This window comes from Xyrauchen texanus, chromosome 9 (genome assembly GCF_025860055.1).
Source record: "Xyrauchen texanus isolate HMW12.3.18 chromosome 9, RBS_HiC_50CHRs, whole genome shotgun sequence".
Taxonomy (NCBI): domain Eukaryota; kingdom Metazoa; phylum Chordata; class Actinopteri; order Cypriniformes; family Catostomidae; genus Xyrauchen; species Xyrauchen texanus.
The window spans coordinates 38,524,233-38,545,636 of NC_068284.1; the positions used below are offsets into that span (position 1 = coordinate 38,524,233).

At 40.6% G+C, this 21,404-nt stretch overlaps 1 protein-coding gene across 1 annotated transcript in view; it reads right to left on the reverse strand.

The window, feature by feature from the left end:
- LOC127649766 (unconventional myosin-X-like) overlaps positions 1-21,404 on the reverse strand; it is a 79,725-nt gene that overhangs the window by 52,546 nt on the left and 5,775 nt on the right. Inside the window, exons 2-4 of the mRNA XM_052134994.1 lie at positions 11,936-12,034; positions 10,023-10,181; positions 284-471 (exon numbers count right to left, since the gene is read on the reverse strand). Of these exons, the coding sequence (XP_051990954.1) occupies positions 284-471; positions 10,023-10,181; positions 11,936-12,034 (446 nt within the window). The remainder of the gene's footprint in view (positions 1-283; positions 472-10,022; positions 10,182-11,935; positions 12,035-21,404) is intronic.

Sequence of the window (21,404 nt, forward strand, 5' to 3'; positions counted from 1 at the left end):
GTAGGGTGATTCCTCGGCAAAGTGTAAACACTGCCTCTGATGCACTATCAAAACATAGCTCTATTTGTTTTAGCATCTGGATCAGCCTGACATGTCCACAATGTTTCAACCAATGGCATGGGTTTGGGGTGGTGTTTGGGAAACCAGTTTGAAATCATTTATTATTTTTGTAATTCTATTTGTTGTTGCTAGAGGCGCAGAAATTAAACACTTTACCTTTAAAAACATACATAAAGTTCTGTGTAATGTATATATATGTGAATATGTTCAAACAATAACATACCTGATGAGCACACACTGGTTGTTTGAGCGTTTCCACAGTGATCTGTAGCATTCGTTAGCTATGGCGTAGATGTGAGGTGGAATCTCGCCCAGGTGATGTCGACTGTATCGTTTTACTGCTGTGACATCATACAGCTCAGACAGACACTGATATGGGTTTACTGCTGCTAAAATAGAGCCGATATATGTCTGCAAACAGAGCAAGAGACAAAGAAATAGGGTATTATAGACACAAACTTTTCTGTGTGTATGCATGTGTTTGTGCACGTCCACATGTATTTGTGTGTTCCTTGTCTACTGACCTACTCCACTGACCACTGATGCAAATAGATTTCATTGGCTGGACAGATGTTTTGATTTGAAATGCAAATAAGTGCAAATTGCTGTCTAAACTGTAAAATGTTCAGGTGACTTTAGGACACGTGACACACAGGGTCAAGTGTGTTTGTAAAGTTTGTGTAGGAGTGTGTGCATGTGCTAAGCCACAGAAATAAAAGGAGGAAGTCTGTATTTTGTGTCATAAATTATTAATATATATGTATAATGGTAGATTTAACGTTTTCATTTATACTGATATAAAGGCAGAAACAAACGTGTAGCACGTCTGTCTGAAAAACTGAACACAAGTTGCAGATATGTAACAATTTCGACTCATTCTAAAGGAGCTTTAAAGGAATAGTTCACCCAAAAATGAAAATTCTCTCATTATTTACTCACCCTCATGTTATTCCAAACCAATTTGTCTTTCTTTTTTGTGCAACACAACAGAAGATGTTAGGCAAAATGACTTGAAAGTGAATGGTGACTGAGGTTCTAATACTGCCAAACACCTCCTCTCGTATTCCACAAAGAAATAAAAGTATATGGGGTTGAAACAACATTAGAGTGAGTAAATGATGACAGAATAAAAAATTTTGAGTAAACTTTACATGTCTTTATCTCAATAAAAATGTGAGCAAATTAAACAAATTATTTCTTTGTCATTGATCAAAAATACATGTTTACATATTTATAAAAGCTGCAGTTTCATGCTGATATGAATGACAGTATTGACTGTCAAACTATAAATCCAATTTCTCCCACAGAATGTCAGGTACAATGCCGGCACTTCAAATGAAGTTTGCATTTTCTCGTTTATGAGGTTTGTTCAGTCAAATTTGAAACATACACTCAACACAGCAGGTTTTATAGTAATATTAACTTCTCTGCTTCTGTTGTTCAGCCAGAGGCAGAACTGAGACAGAAACAGAGGTAAGTAGAGTAAGGCTTAAAGCAGACATTAAACTGTCAGTATGTGGTCCTCAGCCGAGGAAAGCCATCTCATTGAGACACAGGTGTGACCAGTTTGCTCTTTTTTCTATTACAGGAAAGATGAAGATCCCCACTTTGGCCATAATAAAAATAATGAGCACTGTTGTTACAGAGTCTAAGTGTGCAAGATACAGAAATGTATTAGGCTATTTTTGGAATGGATTCCATTGATCATCACAGAATTAATGAAGTTATTTAGCATTTTAAATCCAATTTTGTTTATTAATGTCTACAGACAGTGAATTTGCTGTAGATATTGCAAATACAATATCAGGCACATTGCATTGTGGGATAGTGTCCCTTGCAGTTCGCAAGGGATTGTACATGGCTTCTTTTGGTAAAGGTAGTGGGCCATCTTGGTATTGCATGCATACTCTTCACATTTTACATACTGCACACTAGAGATAAACGTATAAAAAGTATAAAAATAGAACCACTAAACTATTAGTATCGGTAGATGTATAATCAGCAGTGTTGGGTAAATTACTTAAAAATAGAAAAAATTGAAAAATCATCTTATCTTAAAAGTTCTTACGCCAATTATGCTGACAACGTGCAAGGTCATAAATGCCTTAAGCATAAACCGATTGACACATTGCTTTTTGACAGCACGTAGCTGGCTACCATTACACACACACACTACCAACTGCAGACTACTTTCTTTCAAAAATAGTAGGTAGTATGCTATTCCAAACATAGCCGTAGACTTTCAGTCTGTGGAAGGTTTGGACAAGCTATGTCTGACATACTGCCCCAGAGACAGTCAGATGCCCCCGAGAGGATTTAATCTCCATAAGCACTACCTCAGAAATGCAGTGCCCTCCCCATAACCTCCCCTGGGTGTGTCTGGAAATGTGTTTAAAATGTGCAATAGCAGACTGAAGGTTTTTAATTGGGGTGAATGTCACCTCTCTCTACATGTATCACTCTTTTTGTTGAGCTCAGTCCAGTGGTGTTATAAATCTGGTTAGATACATTCTTAACACACCAATAAGTTGTTCAGTAAAAGACGCACTTTTAAAGAGTGTGTGTGAATTATATGCAGTTGTTATACATGTTCCACATGCACAGACAGAAGCTGAGATTGCAGTCTAGAGACAGCTGAAAGTAACTGCTATGAATAGTAATGCATTATAAACATACACTCACTAAACACACACACCCTCTCGTTGTTAAACTGAGTTTTTAGGGTGAGAGTTGAAATATGATCCGACCCAACTGAAGCAGAACTATTTCCTGCAACACACACACACACACACACACACACACACACACACACACACACACACTTAAAGAGAGAGAGACTCAAAAAGAGAGACAGAGCGCAATACAAAAAAAAAAACGAAATTTTCTGGATCACCAGCCCCCTTGTGTGTGTATGTGTGTGTTTGATGTGGGAAGCTGCCCTACCATTTTCTTTCCAAATGTAAGGCAAAAAAAAAGTCCACAGCTGTTTATAATCAGAGAGAGAGAGAGAGAGAGAGAGAGAGAGAGAGAGAGAGAGAGAGGGTCTTTGTGTTTAAAATGCAGCAGAATTTGATCTTAGTGAGAAGCACATTCCACAAGAAGAAAGAAACACACTTAAGCACATGCTGAACTGACTGGCTCCAAATTATTTCAGATGTGTTTAAACATTAAATCTATATATTTTCGAATAAAATTCTGTTGAACAAGAAATAGGCAGACCACATCCACCACACACAAATAGAACCCTAATCAGTTCTGATTGCTCCCATGTGTCCAGCAATTAGCCAATGAATTCAGCAGACATGTGACAGCTGCCCTGATTGGCCAATCAAATCATTATTTCCATAAAATGTGGGACGGGTGCATATTGCACTGAAATTCTAGATTTTATATGGCAGCATTTACAGGTACCGTGTGCAATTTCACAGGAACAGAAGGAATTCCAAGACAAATTACTTTCTTAAAAAGGATTTCAAAATGCTCCCCACATCTTCCATTGTTCACACAAACGTGTAGTCCCACCCCAAATGTATGCCATTGTTTAAGGCAATGTTGCTTTGTTGGACCGCTAAAACAAACAATTCTGAATGGTCCACAGGAAGTCAGCCTGAATTGCTATTAAATCACATCATTTTTATTTACTTCTTAGGAAAGAAAAAAACAACAATGTGTAACAATATAATGTGTTCTTAATTAGGGTTGAAACAAATAGTCGACGTTATCGACAACGCCAACAATACAAAATTGTTGACAGCATTCTTTGTTGTCGAATAGTCATTTGATCTTATTTAACGCAGCATGAGATCACATTAAACTCTAATGATGATGCACGAGAGCAGCACTGCAGCTCGCACCTGACTGAGGAGAGGAAGAAAACAGCTCACAGTCCAGATGCATTCTAAACTTTCACAGCTTTAGGTGATGTAGATTGCAAAGTATACAAAATAAGTTAATACAGAAGCACAGCTGAAGCAAAACTTGCATGTCAAGTGTCTTTAAAGGAAACTTTATTGCAGTTATATTTACTGTGTTACAGCTTTATTAAAGTTCAAATAATACGGAAGCAGGTCATGTAAATAACGTCTTGGTTACTGTCGTAACCACTGTTCCCTGATGGTGGGAACGAGACGTTGTGTCGATGTAGTGACACTAGGGGTCTCACTTGAGAGCCTCGGTTACCTCTTATCTTTGAGAAAAGGCCAATAAGAATTGGCGAACAGAATTTGCATGCCCCTCCCCAAGACATACGGGTATAAAAGGAGGGAAGCCTGCATCTGTTCAGACAGGTTTTGTGCTAAGGAGCCGAGAGCAAGGTCCTGGCCATTTCAGCGGCTAACAGTGTTGTGGCAAGAGGGACACAACGTATCGTTCCCTCCATCAGGGAATGGAGGTTACGACAGTAACCAAGACATTCCCTTCTGTCACTCACTCGATGTTTTGTCGATGTAGTGACACTAGGGGTCCCTATCTAAAAATGGCACAACACTGAACCGTATTACGTGGACTGCTGATGCAGGTGCAAGCAAGCTACTTCGTGCAAAAATAGCAGGTGCATCAGACTGCACGTAACCTTCCCCAACGCCCCAAAGACTTCATGTAGTTCCCCACATTCCATGGCCTTTTCTCTCTCTATGTTTTCTCTCCATAGAGTGTTAGATGTGACTGGGGCCATCTACCGCTAAAACACGCATCGGGGAATGTGTTCTTTTCCTATCCTATTCTTTCAGGGGGAAAAGACCCTGCGGAGACCACATCCTGCCCAGGAGGGAAGGTTAACATGTGGCAAATACGTCACATGGGCTTACCAGCCATATATGGAGCAGATGAGCACATGGGGTGTGGGATCTTGAGCCGCGGCTGGGCAAGATGTGTTGGATGGCCTCCATCTGCTTCTTCACCGGCAAGAATGCTGGGCAAAGTCCTCAACGGTGTCACCGAATAGGCCGATCTGGGAGATGGGGGTGCTGAGAAAGCGAGCCTTGTCGAAGTCCCGCATCGCGACCAGGTTCAGCCACAGTTGGCATTCCTGGACCACGAGGGTGGCCATCGCCTGTCCGAGTGCACGTGCTGTGACCTTCGTGGCCCAGAGGGCGAGGTCGGTCAACGAGCACAGTTCCTGCAGCACATCAGGATCAGGACTACCCAGGTGCAGATCCATGTGCAGCGTGGCTGTGAGTGGCTCCCAGAACCTGGGGGGTGTCTAGAGAGGCTTTCCCCCGGAAAAAGGAAAGCAACGTTGCCATGGTCATGTTCTCGCAGTGAGAACATTCGACAGTGGTCCCGAAACCAGGGAGGGAGGAGGGATATGCTGTAACGGAGTACTTGCCATCCACTAGGGGAGCAGCCATGGCTGTCGTCCTGGGGACAGAGGGGTCACTGCCAGCCGCCGCAAGCCAGAGGAACCACTGCCGTTGCCAACGAAGGGGAGGAGCAGTTCCATCCGCCAGGGGCCGGAGGACTCACTGCCATCAGCCGAGGGAGGAGCGAGCTTGCATCCATCAGAGGGTGGAGGAGCAGATGAGGAACGGACAACAGCACCTCCGGGAGCCGGCGAGCAAGTTCGTCTCTCTCTGTCCTCACTTGCTGTGTCTCCGCTCACTCTTTCTCTCTCTCCACGCCTCCACTTGTCTCTCCCCCAGGCTCGGTGAGAACCGGTGAGATTCTATACACCCTGATCTATAACTGTTCTATGAAGACAATATGTCAAAGAAGTCAAAATCCTTGGGCTCTGGAGGCATTAAAAGACACTTGCGTACTCAAGCTGATACCCCAGACAGGGCCGCAGACCAGGGACTCATTTTGGACGGTGTCGAGCATGTCGGCAATGCCGGAGAAGGTCGTTGCAGGCTTGGAGGATCTTGATGTAATATGTCGATTGATCACTGCCATGGAGACAAAATTCTCTGAGTTGGTTACAAGAGTGTCAGACGTAGAGAAACAGATTGATTATCTGGAGTCATCTGAAAGGGAATTAGCTGCTAACCCGCTAGCAACCAAGACAGACTTGGAACACATTTGGGAAAAGTTGGAAGACTTAGAGAATCGTAGCCAGCGAATTGTTGGAATTCCTGAGAATGAAGAAGGAAGAGATATTGTGAAATTCCTAGACAAGCTCTTTCCAAGTCTGTTAGACATAACAGGTCATAAGCTGGAAATCGAGCGAGCTCACGGGAGAGTGGGCTAGGAGTCTAAACAACGTCAAGTCTGTATCTAGAGACGCAAGGGTGTGCCTTATGCAATTCAAGATTTTATATAAATTCTATTGGACCCCCTCTAGATTGTATAGGCTTGGTCTTACAGACACACCCACCTGCTGGTGATGTACAGGGCACTCAGTTTTCATTTTGCCACAGACTCTGTATTTTGGGTGATGAGGCAGTCATCGATGTTGAGAATAGATGCATAAAGAGTTGGGTCCTAACCAGCATCACGATCGCCAGACAGATTCTTTTAAGGGGTTGGAGGTCGGCTGGAGCGCCCTCATTTCAGGAGTGGTGCTCGGAGATGGGGAGGGTGGAAGCCTTTGAATAAGGGTAATTTAGAAGACTAGGGAAATATAATTTTTTTATGGAGAAATGGGGCGGATATCTGACGTTGCTGGATGTGTGATTATTATTATTTTTTATGTATTTATTTGTCTGTGTCTATAATCATGTACGACCACTGGGATATTGTTGGGGGCCAGGATGGGGTTGGGGATTGGGGAGGGGTGATAGCGGGGGTTAATTGTTGATTCTGTGTATATATGTTTTGTTGTTCTCTGTTCAATATGTAAAGTTGACTCAGACTTGACTAAGGTGGACTCAAACCCAACACTATTGTTGTTAAGTTAAGTTTGACATTAAAACTTTATGTTTATTGTTCAGCCGGTTCCCGCCTCCTCCTTGCCCATACATAATCTGTTACAATGCGTTACTGGATTCATTTTGACAGCTTTAATTTTAGCATTAAAAGAAAATATTTGTTCATGCAGGGACTTCCCATTCATACAAGACATTTTTTCTTCAACTTCGGGCACATTCATGCCTCAGAGGTTCATTTTTATTTTTAAACAAACAGATTTAAACTTTTTTCTTTTTGTTTTATAAAGGTCACATTAAAATTGTAGTGAAACATTTTACCAGGACTTCACAAATACCTTTTATTATAGATTTAACTGTTTTGTCCATGTCCCAGACACGGACTTGTTAAGTCCATAATATTGTTAATCCATAATAACAATACATATTATTACATGATAAAAACTATTATAATCAAACCGTTCAAAGATTACGTCTGTCCCACATTTGTGGCATCATTTCCAACACCCCAAACAATTTTGCCCCTAATAATTAGTGTATTTGCTAACCATGTCAACAAAAGTTTCAATGAAGAATATGCTTAAGATAAAATATGAAAAATCAAGGTAAATATGTGTTGCAAGGTAAATCATTGACAATTAAGCTGCAAATTCTGAAAAAGTGCAAAAATGTTATTTAGTTGTGTGCATTTAGGATGCATAAAATGTTAGCAATGAAATCAAGTCAAGTCAAGTCAAGTCAAGTGGTTTTTATTGTCGTTTCAACCATATACAGTTAGTACAGTACACAGCAAAACGAGACAACGTTCCTCCAGGACCATGGTGCTACATAAAAACAACAAAGGACCAACATAGGACCACATGAGACTTCACAACGAAATAAAATACCTATATAAACTACCTATATATACCTATATAAAGTGCACGTGCAAACATGTGCAAAAAGTACAGGACAGTACAACAAATTACTGACAATGAACAGGACAATAGACAGTGCAGCGCCGACCAGTACTCAGTAGTGCAAAAAGATGACAGTTTCTAAAATGTAAACATAACATACTATGAGATAATGTTCTATGCACATAGCAGTTATTGAGGTAGCAGACAGTTATAAAGTGACAGTTATTAAAGTGCAACTCAGGACACGTGTGTGTCAAACCAGTCTCTGAGTATTGAGAAGTCTGATGGCTTGGGGGAAGAAGCTGTTACACAGTCTGGCCGTGAGGGCCCGAATGCTTCGGTACCTCTTGCCAGACGGCAGGAGGGTAAAGAGTTTGTGTGAAGGGTGTGTGGGGTCGTCCACAATGCTGGTTGCTTTGCGGATACAGTGTTTTTTGTAAATGTCTTTGATGGAGGGAAGAGAGACCCCAATGATCTTCTCAGCTGTCCTCACTATCCTCTGCAGGGCTTTGCGGTCCGAAACGGTGCAAGTCCCAAACCAGGCAGTGATGCAGCTGCTCAGGATGCTCTCAATAGTCCCTCTATAGAATGTAGTGAGGATGGGGGTTGGGAGATGTGCTTTCCTCAGCCTTCGAAGAAAGTAGAGACGCTGCTGGGCTTTCTTGGTGATAGAGCTGGTGTTGAGGGACCAGAAATTAGCCTTAGCAAGAAAAAGAAGTCTGACAAAAATGGTATTTCCATCTATGTAATTTCCACTACGGAATTCTATTAAACACAGATAGATTTGTGATATGGTAGAAATGACATTAACTGTGGTGGGAATTTTTGCAACTTTCATAAAAAATGGCATAAATCTCCAGTGATGCATGTACAAACACTGCTGGACATTGTTAGAAGACAAATTTAAAAAACTATTGAGGGTGTGAAAAATGTTATAATGAAACTATACATTCTAGAAATCCAGTGTTAAAAGTGCCTTAAGTTCACATATCTTCCTTAAAAAAAACTAATTATAATGACTACAGATTGCAGTCTGTTTTATTATTTATGCATTTTCAGATATTACTTAAGACTATTATTCCTTTTATGGACCTTTCTTTCTTGTGGGGACATCCCCAACAATAAGGTGTGGGAAAAGCTTTAGTCATGTCGAATCAAGTGCTTGGAATTTTCTCATGAGAAGTGAGAGTAACTCTGATGTTATTCTGATAACCACTGCATACCTGCAGACCAAACCCACCTGCTCAAACTCACAGATGACTGGACTGCTCACACTCAAAATGAACCAATCAAACAGCTTTGTGTGACAAACAGACAGCCAGACAGTGGTTGTGTGTGTGGGATGTAGTTAAAGAGGTGACTCCTGTATTAAGTCTAGCACTGGTACTCATGAACCAAATGAGGAAAAATAAACATTCAGTGGGTCTCATTCACTAATGCTGTGTACAATGGTATCTGAACGTACAAGCTGTGTGCAAACACGTTATCACAGAAATCATGATTCATCAATAAGTTTGCAATCTTTTGAAATTCATGAATTCAAACCACAGGTATGCAAAAGTCACATATATATTGCCTACATATTGAATAACTATGTGACCCTACATTAAGCCTCACAATTATTTGTGAATAAAACCCAGTCTGTGTTTGAGTGAGACAGAGAGAAAGAGCTGACTCCTGTATATGCACATATGGCCCTTATTTTAATGTACAAGAGGAAACATTGACATTTAGTGTCTCATAAAATTTCACACTGAACAATACGGGTAATTAAATTTTTTACATGCTAAAATGCATTAGAGACATTAGACATGTTGTGCATACACAGACTTTGATTATGCATTAATTGGACTTGATCTGAGAAAATTGAGACATCAGAGCAGTGGTCTTGTTTTGAGAGGCAGTACTAGCATATTAACTCTGTTTCTTAGAGTCAGTCGGGAAATCTGGAACTGCTTTTGGCACAGACTACATCCCTGGCACAAACACAACACACACACACTACTAACACAGTTGAAACAATGCCAAAAAGGACAGAACACAGTATGCTCTTGTATTATACTGTTGTGTGGAAGGGCCCAAAGAGGCAAGGAAGAGAGAGAGGATATGTAATTAAGCATATATTTTACTTTGACACATTAAATAATACAAAGCCATCCAGCCACCTGCACAACAACCGAGTATTCTTGACAACTATGGCATTTATTACGGCTACAATCACTCTGTGTGATTTGGGGGTGTTGTGGCATTTGTGTTTGCTCACATATATGCTCTTCTGTGTGTAGCGCAGGTGCAGGTTGTGTAGAATGGCCCCATCGTGCAGGTCCTGTAGGGTTGCCATGTCCTCGACCCCAGTGATACTGCTGTTGTGCATTGGATACACTCTCTGTCTGCTCACTGCATTCTGTTTATAGGTGTACACCTGCAACACACATTTACAACACATATTAACAGTACAGTATGTTTTCTTTTATTTGAAAATGTGTGTTTATGTGTGCGTAGATTAATAACAGGAGAAACAAAACAAAACAAAGAGCAATACAATTCCGGGTTTAAAATTTGTTTGGATGAGCCACATACAAAGCCATCGTAAAATAGCCAATAATACCATTTAAAAGAATATTCTTTGGTTTGGGAAGTCACGTCCAGTTCCTAGACCATTTCCGGTTAGTTGTCAAACACATTTAAAACAACAGCAGGGCACTTCATTTATAGTGACTAATGTTAATGTTGTCATGATTGTCATAAAATGTCAACATAAAAATTTGGATCATTTTATTTGGTGACTGAATGCTTCCGAATAGACATAGACTATCATTTTGGGCTCATTTTAGCTTTTAAAAATGAACAAATCTATGTATTCAATCAATAAACATGACATTATATTGACAATAATATATTTAGTTACATAATTATTGTTTAATTGCATACATTTACTATTTACAAGTATTTACATTATTTTGTTGAATATATGCTAAAAACTCTTCTTGTCTCTTTAAGAACTCTGGAACTCTTCCAAGAGTGTCTGTAAATGAGCGCATGTAACCAAGACGGATTTGAACGGCTTTATCTTATCGTTGCAATGTATGATTAGAATGAACTGTTTTTTTGTTTTATTGTTTCTTATCAACGACTGACTGTAAAGAAAAGAAAGGGTATTAAAAGAGACATTATTCAAAGAAAAATGGGTTGCGTGGATCTCATCTTTGGACACACATTACACGGAACAAATTTTACTCTCAACACACAGTGAAAGGATCTGGGATTTGCTGTATCATTTCTGGTAAGAGAATGCAATTTTTGTCATATAACTGTAGGGTTTTACAGGTAGAGTCTAACTGGTTAGTAATAGTGACCTTAGACATATATCATATATATGCAAATATTCCCGACCTTTCCACTAAGGAATAATTCCAAGCATCTAAACTACAACACGCTTTCATCATCTCTCTCTCTCTCTCTCTCTCTCTCATGTAGAGGGACTCAGTGTCAACAAGACAATGGTAAATGTCTGAGTATTAGTAAAAGTGTTTTGTTGTCATAATATATCATTGTGTGAGGAACAGAGCAATGTATGTGTTTATTAACTGATAACCTGTCATTTTACCCATGATTTGTGTAAAAGTGAATACAAGTCATTGTTGTCATAGTGCCTCTAGTGTTTATTTCACCAGGAAACTGCCACGATATGTACAACGAGCTACATCAAAATAATTTTGGAAAAATATAGGTATAGTAACATGATTCTATGAGGCCAGGTTGCTATCGAGTTTAGTCACCTATGAAGAATGCTCATGGCTTGTGGGTAACTGAGGGCTCTAGTGGGACTGTCGGCCAGGAACAAAAGCAGGAGACATAAGCGAGAAACATGCTCATCTAAAGAAAAAAGACGCAAATAACTGAAGAAACAGACATGATATGATTAAAGCACGAACACTATTAGTGTGTATATGTCTTGCGTCATGTCACACACTGGCTTCAGTGAGTTTGTCTCTATGACAACAAAATGCCTGCTAGCCTCTTTACACATGGGGGGGGGGGTAAACAGAGAAGTATGTATTTGTGTATAATGAGGGCACGCCACCTGTTCAGCAGTGCGTTTTGATCTCAAGTGCACAGAGCAGATGTTAAGCCACAGTTCCCGTGTAAAGCATACACAGCCTCTCCCTTTCTTACCTGTCCATAGTCGGTGTTAAAGACCACCACTCCACCAGAGCACGAGTCCACAGTACTGGGCACATAATGATCCTCCACCCAGAGCCACACACGACAACCCTGACAAAGAAAAGCACAGATATTAGTAATATACTGAACTATAATAAAACCAGTAACATATAAGCAACTGTTAAACTAATGCATTATTTGTAATTCTGTAGCTTGATGTTTAGAATGACAGTGTTTGAATCATTTTAGTATTTTAGCACATTGTTAAAAGACCCCTCAGTTGTTTGAAAGAACAATCTCTGAACATAACATTTTCTTCTGACTAGGTCTTCTCATCAGGAATGTTTGTACATTAAGTCAAAAAATTTACAATTATTAATAGCTGAAACTCATTAATAGCAAATTCCTCTGTCTCTCTTTCACATACACACTCATCAGCGTACAGTCTGATGACAGAAACACATGGTAATTTGAACAGGCATGACTGGCTGTGAGGCCCCACTGAAGCAGGCACAGATGAACTTTAACCCCATTCCCCACTTCCAGTTGGATACACACATACAGACATGCATGCATAGACACACACGCTGTCTGCACTGCATTATACACTGCTGTATTGTGCAGTCCCACACTGCTTTACTGGTTTTGCAGCATTTGCAATCAGATTCAAATCTAGAAAGACAAGCTGAAAAGATCAAACAAAATCACAAATAAATGCACAGCCATAAATATGATCATGTTTGGTCTCCAAATATCAAAACAAATAAGTTTCCAAACTATGGAGTGCAATATATTGAAAAAGTCATTGAATCTAAAAAATTTGTCTACAGTACAGCACCTAGTTAGTAACCATTACAAATTCACAATTAGTAACCTGTTACTCCATTTGGCACTTCTCATTTATTTTTGTCTACCTCTCTCTGTTTATTCACTCAGTGGCATTAACTTTATAAGAGTTATTATTCAGAACAGTGGAAACACAAATGCACACACAGCTGTTAAATGATCACAATGAACTGTTACAGAACAGCTGTGCAGTTGGACACACACAACTACACACTCTCTCTTAACAGACTGCCTGAGTGCTGTGTATGTGTTACAGTAGCTGTCCTCATTCTGACAGCAGGTTCCAGCACAAAGAGGAATAGGAATATCAGTAGCAGTAAATATTCTAACTCCATGTAAAATAGAGCTGCAACAACAAATAATCAATAATAAATAATCAAAATAGTTTTAAACCATATACTGTATGTCAGGTCTTTGTATTGTGACGTTGGACACACAGTGATCACAAAGTGATCCCAATCTTAAACCAGCTAAGACCAACCATCCAACTAGGCTGATATTAGCTGGGGGGTTTTCAGCAGAGTAGTCAAATAAATAAATTATATGAAAAACAAAAAACTCATTAAAAGTGATACATAGCATTCCTGCATGTGGATGGGTACACGTGGGTACCCGACGGTGAACTGCTAATATCTGACGGGTAGAAAACTATTTACATTGTCATTTGCGGTGCGTGTGCTGGTCGGAAATAAATAGGCATGGGTGAACTGCGGGTCAAATAGCCAAAGCTATTTTATTAAATGTCAAATAATGTTCATCTTTCTCATCTTTTTTTCTGTTACTTGTCACCACAACGTTAGGCTACATGTCTATTTTTCTTAAATGCTCCAACTTGGAGTGCATAATGTTAGTTTGAGTGCTTGTGTGACATGACCAAATAATACATTTTTGTCTACCTGACAAATTAATTTGGGTGTGGTTCGGATAGCGGTCGTTATGTTAAACGGGTCGGGTTGGGTACGAAATTAAATTAGTGCTGCTGTCGGATAACTGGTCAGATGTTCTGTTAAGTATCGTGGGTGCTGGGCGGGTGCGGGTAGTTCACCCAAAATTTAAAATCTCTTATCAGTTACTCACTTTCATGCCATCCCAGATGATGTGTATTACTTTTTTTCTAACAAAGCTTTTTAGAGGAATATCTCAGCTCTGTAGGTCCTTTCAATGCAAGTGAATGGTACCCAGACCATTGAAGCTCCACAAGTCACATAAAGGCAGCATAAAATTTATCCATAAAACTCCAGGGGTTTATTATATGTCTTCTGAAGTGATGCAATCACTTTGTGTGAGAAACAGATGAATATTTCAATTCTTTTTTGGACCATTTTGAAACAGTTTATTGATGTATTCATTGTTACTCATTTATATGCTATGGTTGACTCTGGTGTCACTAGAAAAGAGAAAAGTATGTTTTAATATCATATCAGATTACAACAATAACAGGCTGTGGAGTGCAATTTCAGTTTCACCAGCACCACCAAACGAAATTGCAAAATTAAACCTTGTTTTCAAACAGATTTCCAAATACGCCCCAGTCTGCTGCTGATCAAACAAACAACTGACACCATTTGTTGAGTCAATGTTGTTATGTCCGCATGTACGGACCACTCAAAACAAACAGAGGAATTTTTATAGCAACGAAGAGACACAGTGTTCACAGTTTGAGAAAATTAACCTTCAAATGAATACCGGTAACTTGTTGTTGTCTCTGCATATTTTAAAAAGTTGCACAGTTTAATGATCGATCACTCGTCTAAATGTACTGTACATGACTGAATACTAAAACATTGATGTTGATATTCAGTATCTTTTAGAGCTGTTAGAATTAACGTATTAATGCATGCAATTCATTAAAAAAGTTTAACACAATAATATTTCTTAATCACGATTAACGCATTTTCATTTGACGAATTTGCACATTGTTGAGAGAAATAATTTTACCAATGGAAACATTACACACTGTATTATGAAATATTACAAAGCACCAATGAAAATGTTTAACTGTGAAAGAGGAAATCCAATTTTGAAAGATGTCTAGTCCTTTCCGGAAGGCAGCACGTAAAAATTATTAGAGTTAACTGCCTGCCAGTGTGTAGCATTTACTGTAGAATAATACACAAATATTATACAGAGCAAGCACTGCCCAAACACATACAATTTAGTGCTGTCTGTCGATAAAATTTTTTAATCCATCCATCCATCTTCAACCGCTTATCCGAAGTCGGGTCGCGGGGGCAGCTGCTCCAGCAGGGGGCCCCAAACTTCCCTATCACGAGCCACATTAACCAGCTCTGACTGGGCTGACCCGAGCGTTCCCAGGCCAGTGTGGAGATGTAATCTCTCCACCTAGTCCTGGGTCTTCCCCGAGGCCTCCTCCCAGCTGGACGTGCCTGAAACACCTCCCTAGGGAGGCGGCCAGGGGGCATCCTTACCAGATGCCCAAACCACCTCAACTGACTCCTTTCAACGCAAAGGAGCAGCGGCTCTACTCCGAGCTCCTCACGGATGACTGAGCTCCTCACCCTATCTCTAAGGGTAGCCACCCTTCTGAGGAAGCCCATTTCGGCCGCTTGTACTCGCGACCTAGTTCTTTCGGTCATGACCCAACCTTCATGACCATAGGTGAGGGTAGGAACAAAAATTGACCGGTTGATCGAGAGCTTTGCCTTTCGGCTCAGCTCTCTTTTCGTGACAACGGTGCGATAGAGCGAGTGCAATACCGCCCCTGCTGCCCCGACTCTCCGGCCAACCTCCCGCTCCATTGTCCCCTCACTCGTGAACAAGACCCCGAGGTACTTGAACTCCTTCACTTGGGGCAAAACCTCATTCCCTACCTGGAGTACGCACTCCATCGGTTTCCTGCTGAGAACCATGGCCTCAGATTTAGAGGTGCTAATCCTCATCCCAGCTGCTTCACACTCGACTGCCAAGCGATCCAGTGAGAGCTGAAGGTCACGGACCGATGATGACATGAAGACAACATCATCTGCAAAAAGCAGCGATGAGATCCCCAGCCCACCGAACCGCACACCTTCCCCACCCGACTACGCCTCGATATCCTGTCCATGAATATCACAAACAGGATTGGTGACAAAGCGCAGCCTTTGCGGAGACCAACCCCACATGGAATGAACTCGACTTTGTGCCGAGGACCCGGACACAGCCCTCGCTTTGGACGTACAGGGATTGGATCAGCCCTAAGAAGGGACCCCCCACCCCGTACTCCTGCAGCACCTCCCACAGTCTCTCCCAGGGGACCCGGTCATACGCATTCTCCAGATCCACAAAACACATGTAGACCGGATGGGCATACTCCCAGGCCCCCTCCAGGATCCTTGCGAGTAAAGATCTGGTCCGTCGTTCCACGGCCAGGACCGAAAACCGCATTGTTCCTCTTCAATCTGAGGTTCGACAATCGGCCGAACCCTCCTCTCCAGCACCTTGGAGTAAACTTTACCAGGGAGGCTGAGAAGTGTGATACCCCTGTAGTTGGCACACACTCTCTGATCCCCCTTTTGAAGAGGGAACCACCACCCCGTTCTGCCACTCCTTAGGCACTGTCCCAGATTTCCACGCAATGTTGAAGAGGCGTGTCATCCATGACACCCCCTCTACATCCAGAGCTTTCAGCATTTCTGGTCGGATCTCATCAATCCCCGGGGCTTTGCCACTGCGGAGTTGTTTGACTACCTCAGTGACCTCCCCCAGGGAAATAGAATCTGATCCTCCATCATCCTCCGGCTCTGCCTCTACCATAGAGGGCGTGTTGGGATTTAGGAGTTCTTCAAAGTGTTCCTTCCACCGCCAAATAACCTCCTCAGTTGAGGTCAACAGCGTCCCATCTTTGCTGTATACAGCTTGAATGGTTCCCCGTTTCCCCCTCCTAAGGTGGCGGACGGTTTTCCAGAAGCACTTTGGTGCGGACCGAAAGTCCTTCTCCATGGCTTCTCCGAACTTTTCCCACACCCACTGCTTTGCCTCCCTCACGGCCGAGGCCGCAGCCCTTCGGGCCTGTCGGTACCTTGCAACTGCCTCCGGAGACCTCCGGGACAACAAATCCCGGAAGGCCTCTTTCTTCAGTCGGACGGCTTCCTGACCACCAGTGTCCACCACGGTGTTCGAGGGTTACCACCCCTTGCGGCACCTAAAACCTTGAGGCCGCAGCTCTCCACCGCGGCTCGGCAATGGAAGCTTTGAACATTGCCCACTCCGGTTCAATGTCCCCAACCTCCACAGGGATGCCTGAAAAGCTCCGCCGGAGGTGTGAGTTGAAGATCTTGCGGACAGGGACCTCCTCCAAACGTTCCCAGTTCACCCGCACTACTCGCTTGGGCTTCCCAGGTCTGTCCAGAGTCTTTCCCCACCCTCTGACCCAACTCACCACCAGATGGTGATCGGTTGACAGCTCTGCCCCTCTCTTTACCCGAGTGTCCAAAACATATGGCCTCAGATCCGACGACACGATTACAAAATCGATCATCGACCTTCGGCCTAGGGTGCTCTGGTACCACGTACACTTATGAGCATCCTTATGTTCGAACATGGTGTTTGTTATAGATAATCCATGACTAGCACAGAAATCCAATAACAAACATCCACTTGAGTTCAGATCAGGGAGGCCGTTCCTCCCAATCACGCCTTTCCAGGTGTCCCTGTCATTTCCCACGTGTGCGTTGAAGTCACCCAGCATCACTATGGAGTCCCCTACTGGGGCCCTATTCAGGACTCCATTCAGGGTCTCCAAGAAGGCCGAATACTCTGAACTGCTGTTCGGTGCATATGCACAGACAACAGTCAGAGTTTCCCCCCCCCCCACAACCCGTAGGCGTAGGTAGGCGACCCTCTCGTCCACCGGGGTAAACTCCAACGTAGTGGCACTCAGCCGGGGACTCGTGAGTATCCCCACATTTTTTTAAATCATGATTAATTGCATAATTGTTTGTAGTCAATAGTAATTAATCACAGAATTTGAAAGTGCTGATATTTGACATTATATATATTTACGTTCTTGTTAAAATGCATTTATTTCCATTTTAGGAAATAAATCAGAACAATATGTAACAATATAATGCTTTAACATTTTCCAAACAAAGCCTTCCACAAAACATTCACTAAAATAGCACCAATAGTGTTGTTCAGCCATGACGTCAATTTGTAGGTGAACCCGGAAGTCTAATTTGCCATGTGTTCCCTCAAGATTTTCCTATGGGTTTTTATAATGGGGTTTTTGAACTTATTTGTAAACTTTATTTGACAATACGTGGTTGTTTTGTTCTACAACATAAATTACACACTTTCATACCTAAAACGTGAATTATTAAGCTACTGTGTGTTTTTTTTAAAGTATGTAATTCAATACGGCTTCAAGATTCACGTTTGAGGTATGAAAGTGTGTAATTTATGTTGTAAAACAAAAGTTTGTGTATAATAAAGTAAGTTTACCACAGACTTTATTTTACTCATAAGTACAAAAACACATAGGAAAATCCAGAGGGAACCCATGACGAATTCTCTTCTGGGTTTTTGGACTACAAGCTGAACAGCTCTATTCGAGTAACATTAAACGTTTCCCAAAGTCTCCCCATTGGTTGCTTATTCATTGCAATGGGCATTTAGTCTCTAAAACTGCAATATTAATCTGCCGGTAGACTTTGCTTTTCTGCTTTGTTACAACAATCGTGAAGCTGCATTCAATATTTGCATCAGGGAAGCAGCGCCACTTTGAAACCATGAAAAGCCCTTCCAGACAAAAATGTCACATTCTGCTTTTAGGTGATATTTAAGACTTGGCTTGATTCTGTGGTAATTAAAATGCACCTTACAAGTCCCATCTGGGCTTGTTTTGTACATTAAACAGCGCTAAGAGCTCCTTTCTCCATCATTTTATCTCTGACAAGAAAGCACTGTCAGAGATTATTTTATTTACTAAGATAACAACCTCTGCGTCTCTATCAAAGGAGAATATTACGACAGTACCGCCCATAGAATGTCAATGGGACCCCCACGTTGTGCTGTTTTATGCTAAGTGTGTAGGCTCATCTTGGTAGAAGGGCTCTAGCACTGTGTCTGTTTGTGAAGTATGCGGCAGTGTAATGACCCCGGGCGGACACATTACAAAGGTTCCGCCCTCCACACCAATGTTTATGCCGTATTAACTGTAAATGCGTTAATCGCAATTAACACGTTAAACTTTTTTAATTAATCGCATGCGTTAATGCACTAAATCTGACAGCTCTAATAAAATAACTAGGGGTGTAACGGTTAATCGTGGCATGATAAATCACGATTAAAAAATGTGACGATGTGCATCATGGAGATGGGATGTTTCTTTATTTTAATTATTATTGTTTTAGCGTCTGTTCTATCTAATACATGCGTTGACCAACTCCGGCGTAACGCATGCATACAAATGGAAATTGCAAACAAAGAGCACTAAAATACGATCGCATATGACACCCTAAAATAACAACATATAAGTTTATAATTGAAAAAGACATCTTTTCTCTAGTTTTAAATGACTCTAAAACCTCGAAAGACAGAGTCAACCTCATCAAGTTAGTGCATCTCTAACCCGCACAAACAGGAAGCTGTTTCTCTCCCTAAACCAAGTTTATCTCTGGAATTCTGGGCCTCTAATCCAATTCTCCATCTCTGAGCACTAAGTTTCCCAATGTTTGACTTTAGTGCTTAACGATGAGCTCAACAGTTTCTTTACACCCTACAGTAGGTTAGTTCGGACCAACACATACACACTTTGTCTAATGTTAAGAAATGTGACTACGAATCGTTCATTGTTTTGCTTAGTGTGTCAGATCCTGGACAGAAGTTAAACAGCTTAGCATGTGTCTTGTGTTTATCTGCAAACATTAGAAGATTAAAACTGCTTGACCAGTTTATGACTGCAGTACACATTTATGATCATGGGCAGTTGACACGTAGGCCTTATTTCGCTGGCCTCATTGGCTGGATAGCAAAGAAAACAGATTGTTTGTCCATAAACATAACAATATCTATTCAAATTGTAAAATTTTTAGCATTTCAAACTGCAATGTGGAAATTGTCCTGCAATGTCACTGTCCTTATGAGCTGTGAAATACAAAAATTAACAATGAACAATGTGGACAGAAATACTACATAATGTAAATATATATATAAACAATCTAATTGGGGTCTATTTAAAAAAATGACTGATTGTGAAAATACATATTACTAAAAGAATGTATAATATGTCTCTAATTATTGTGTTTGGTGGAGTGACTAAATGGGGAATCTATTGGGATTCTTGAAAATGTTGCTAATCAGAACCAAACAGGAAGTAATAAAGACATTTTAAAGATAGAATGAGGGACATTTTTACCTCCTCCAAATTACATTTGTAAAGTTTGTGTGGAGCTACTGTACTTCCATGTTTATTTATTCAGTGATGCCACCACTTAATAGAAATAATTTTTTTTACATTGCAGTACTAAGATTCAAATAAGTCAGAGCTTTACTTATTTGTGTGGATGCTAGCATGTGGAGGTTGGTAACTGTTGGTGTATCAAAATAGCTTAATTGCTTGAAATGTCATGCTGTCTTACATATTAAACTCCTTCTAAAACTACTTAATAATAATTTTGCATGCAGTTTTCATGATAAAGTCATATTAAATGAGGGACAACATGAAGTATTTTTTTAATCATTAGACACACAGCAAGACTGTGACATGAACTAAAAGCACCTAAACGAGTAAAAACCTAAACGAGTAGGAGACCAATATCAGCACCTAAAACTATACAGTTTTACTTATGCAAATATGTACATACATCATGTTCATTTGTTAACTACCCAACATATAAATATTCTAATAACATTAATAACAGTGAAGAGACCTCTCTCTCTCTCTCTCTCTCTCACTCATCAATACGATTTCAGTTAAAGGAAAATTCTGGGTTAAATACAACTTCAATCCACAGCATTTGTGGCACAATGTTGATTACAACAAAAAATTATTTAGACTCGTCCGTCCTTTTATTAAAAAAAAAAGCACAAATCGAGGTTACAGTGAGGTAATTACAATGGAAGTGAATGGGACCAATTTTTGGAGGGTTTAAAGGCAGAAATATGAATATGAATAATGTTATAAAAGCACTTACATTAATACTTCTGATAAAACTCTAATCTATTATTTGAGCTGTAAAATTGTTAAAATCATATTTTTTTTTACGGTTGTTTTAGGGTTTTTTGATATATCAACATCATGGCAACAAAGTTGTAAATTTGGCAAATCAAAATAAATGTTTGTGGTAGTCAATATCATGCCACAAATGCTGTCCATTGAGATTAACTTGTGTTAAACTAGTGTTTAAAACTAAATTTGTACAAGAAGTATGTACAAAACGTCTGCACTGACTTGTAATTGATAGTTCTTTGGGAAAGTAAGAAAGAAAGAAAGAAAGAAAGATGTGTCTGCCAGCTTTTCTGGGCATTTGCTCAGTTCCAGTGCTAAAACTGATGGCTCAAGGGAATCACAAATTTACACAGGTAGCAAAGTATCCAAAGAAAACATCAAACACTCACAAAACTAATGCAAAACTCCCAAATAAAATATCAACCATCCTAATTTCTTTTCATGTTCAGATAAAAGAAAAACCTTTGA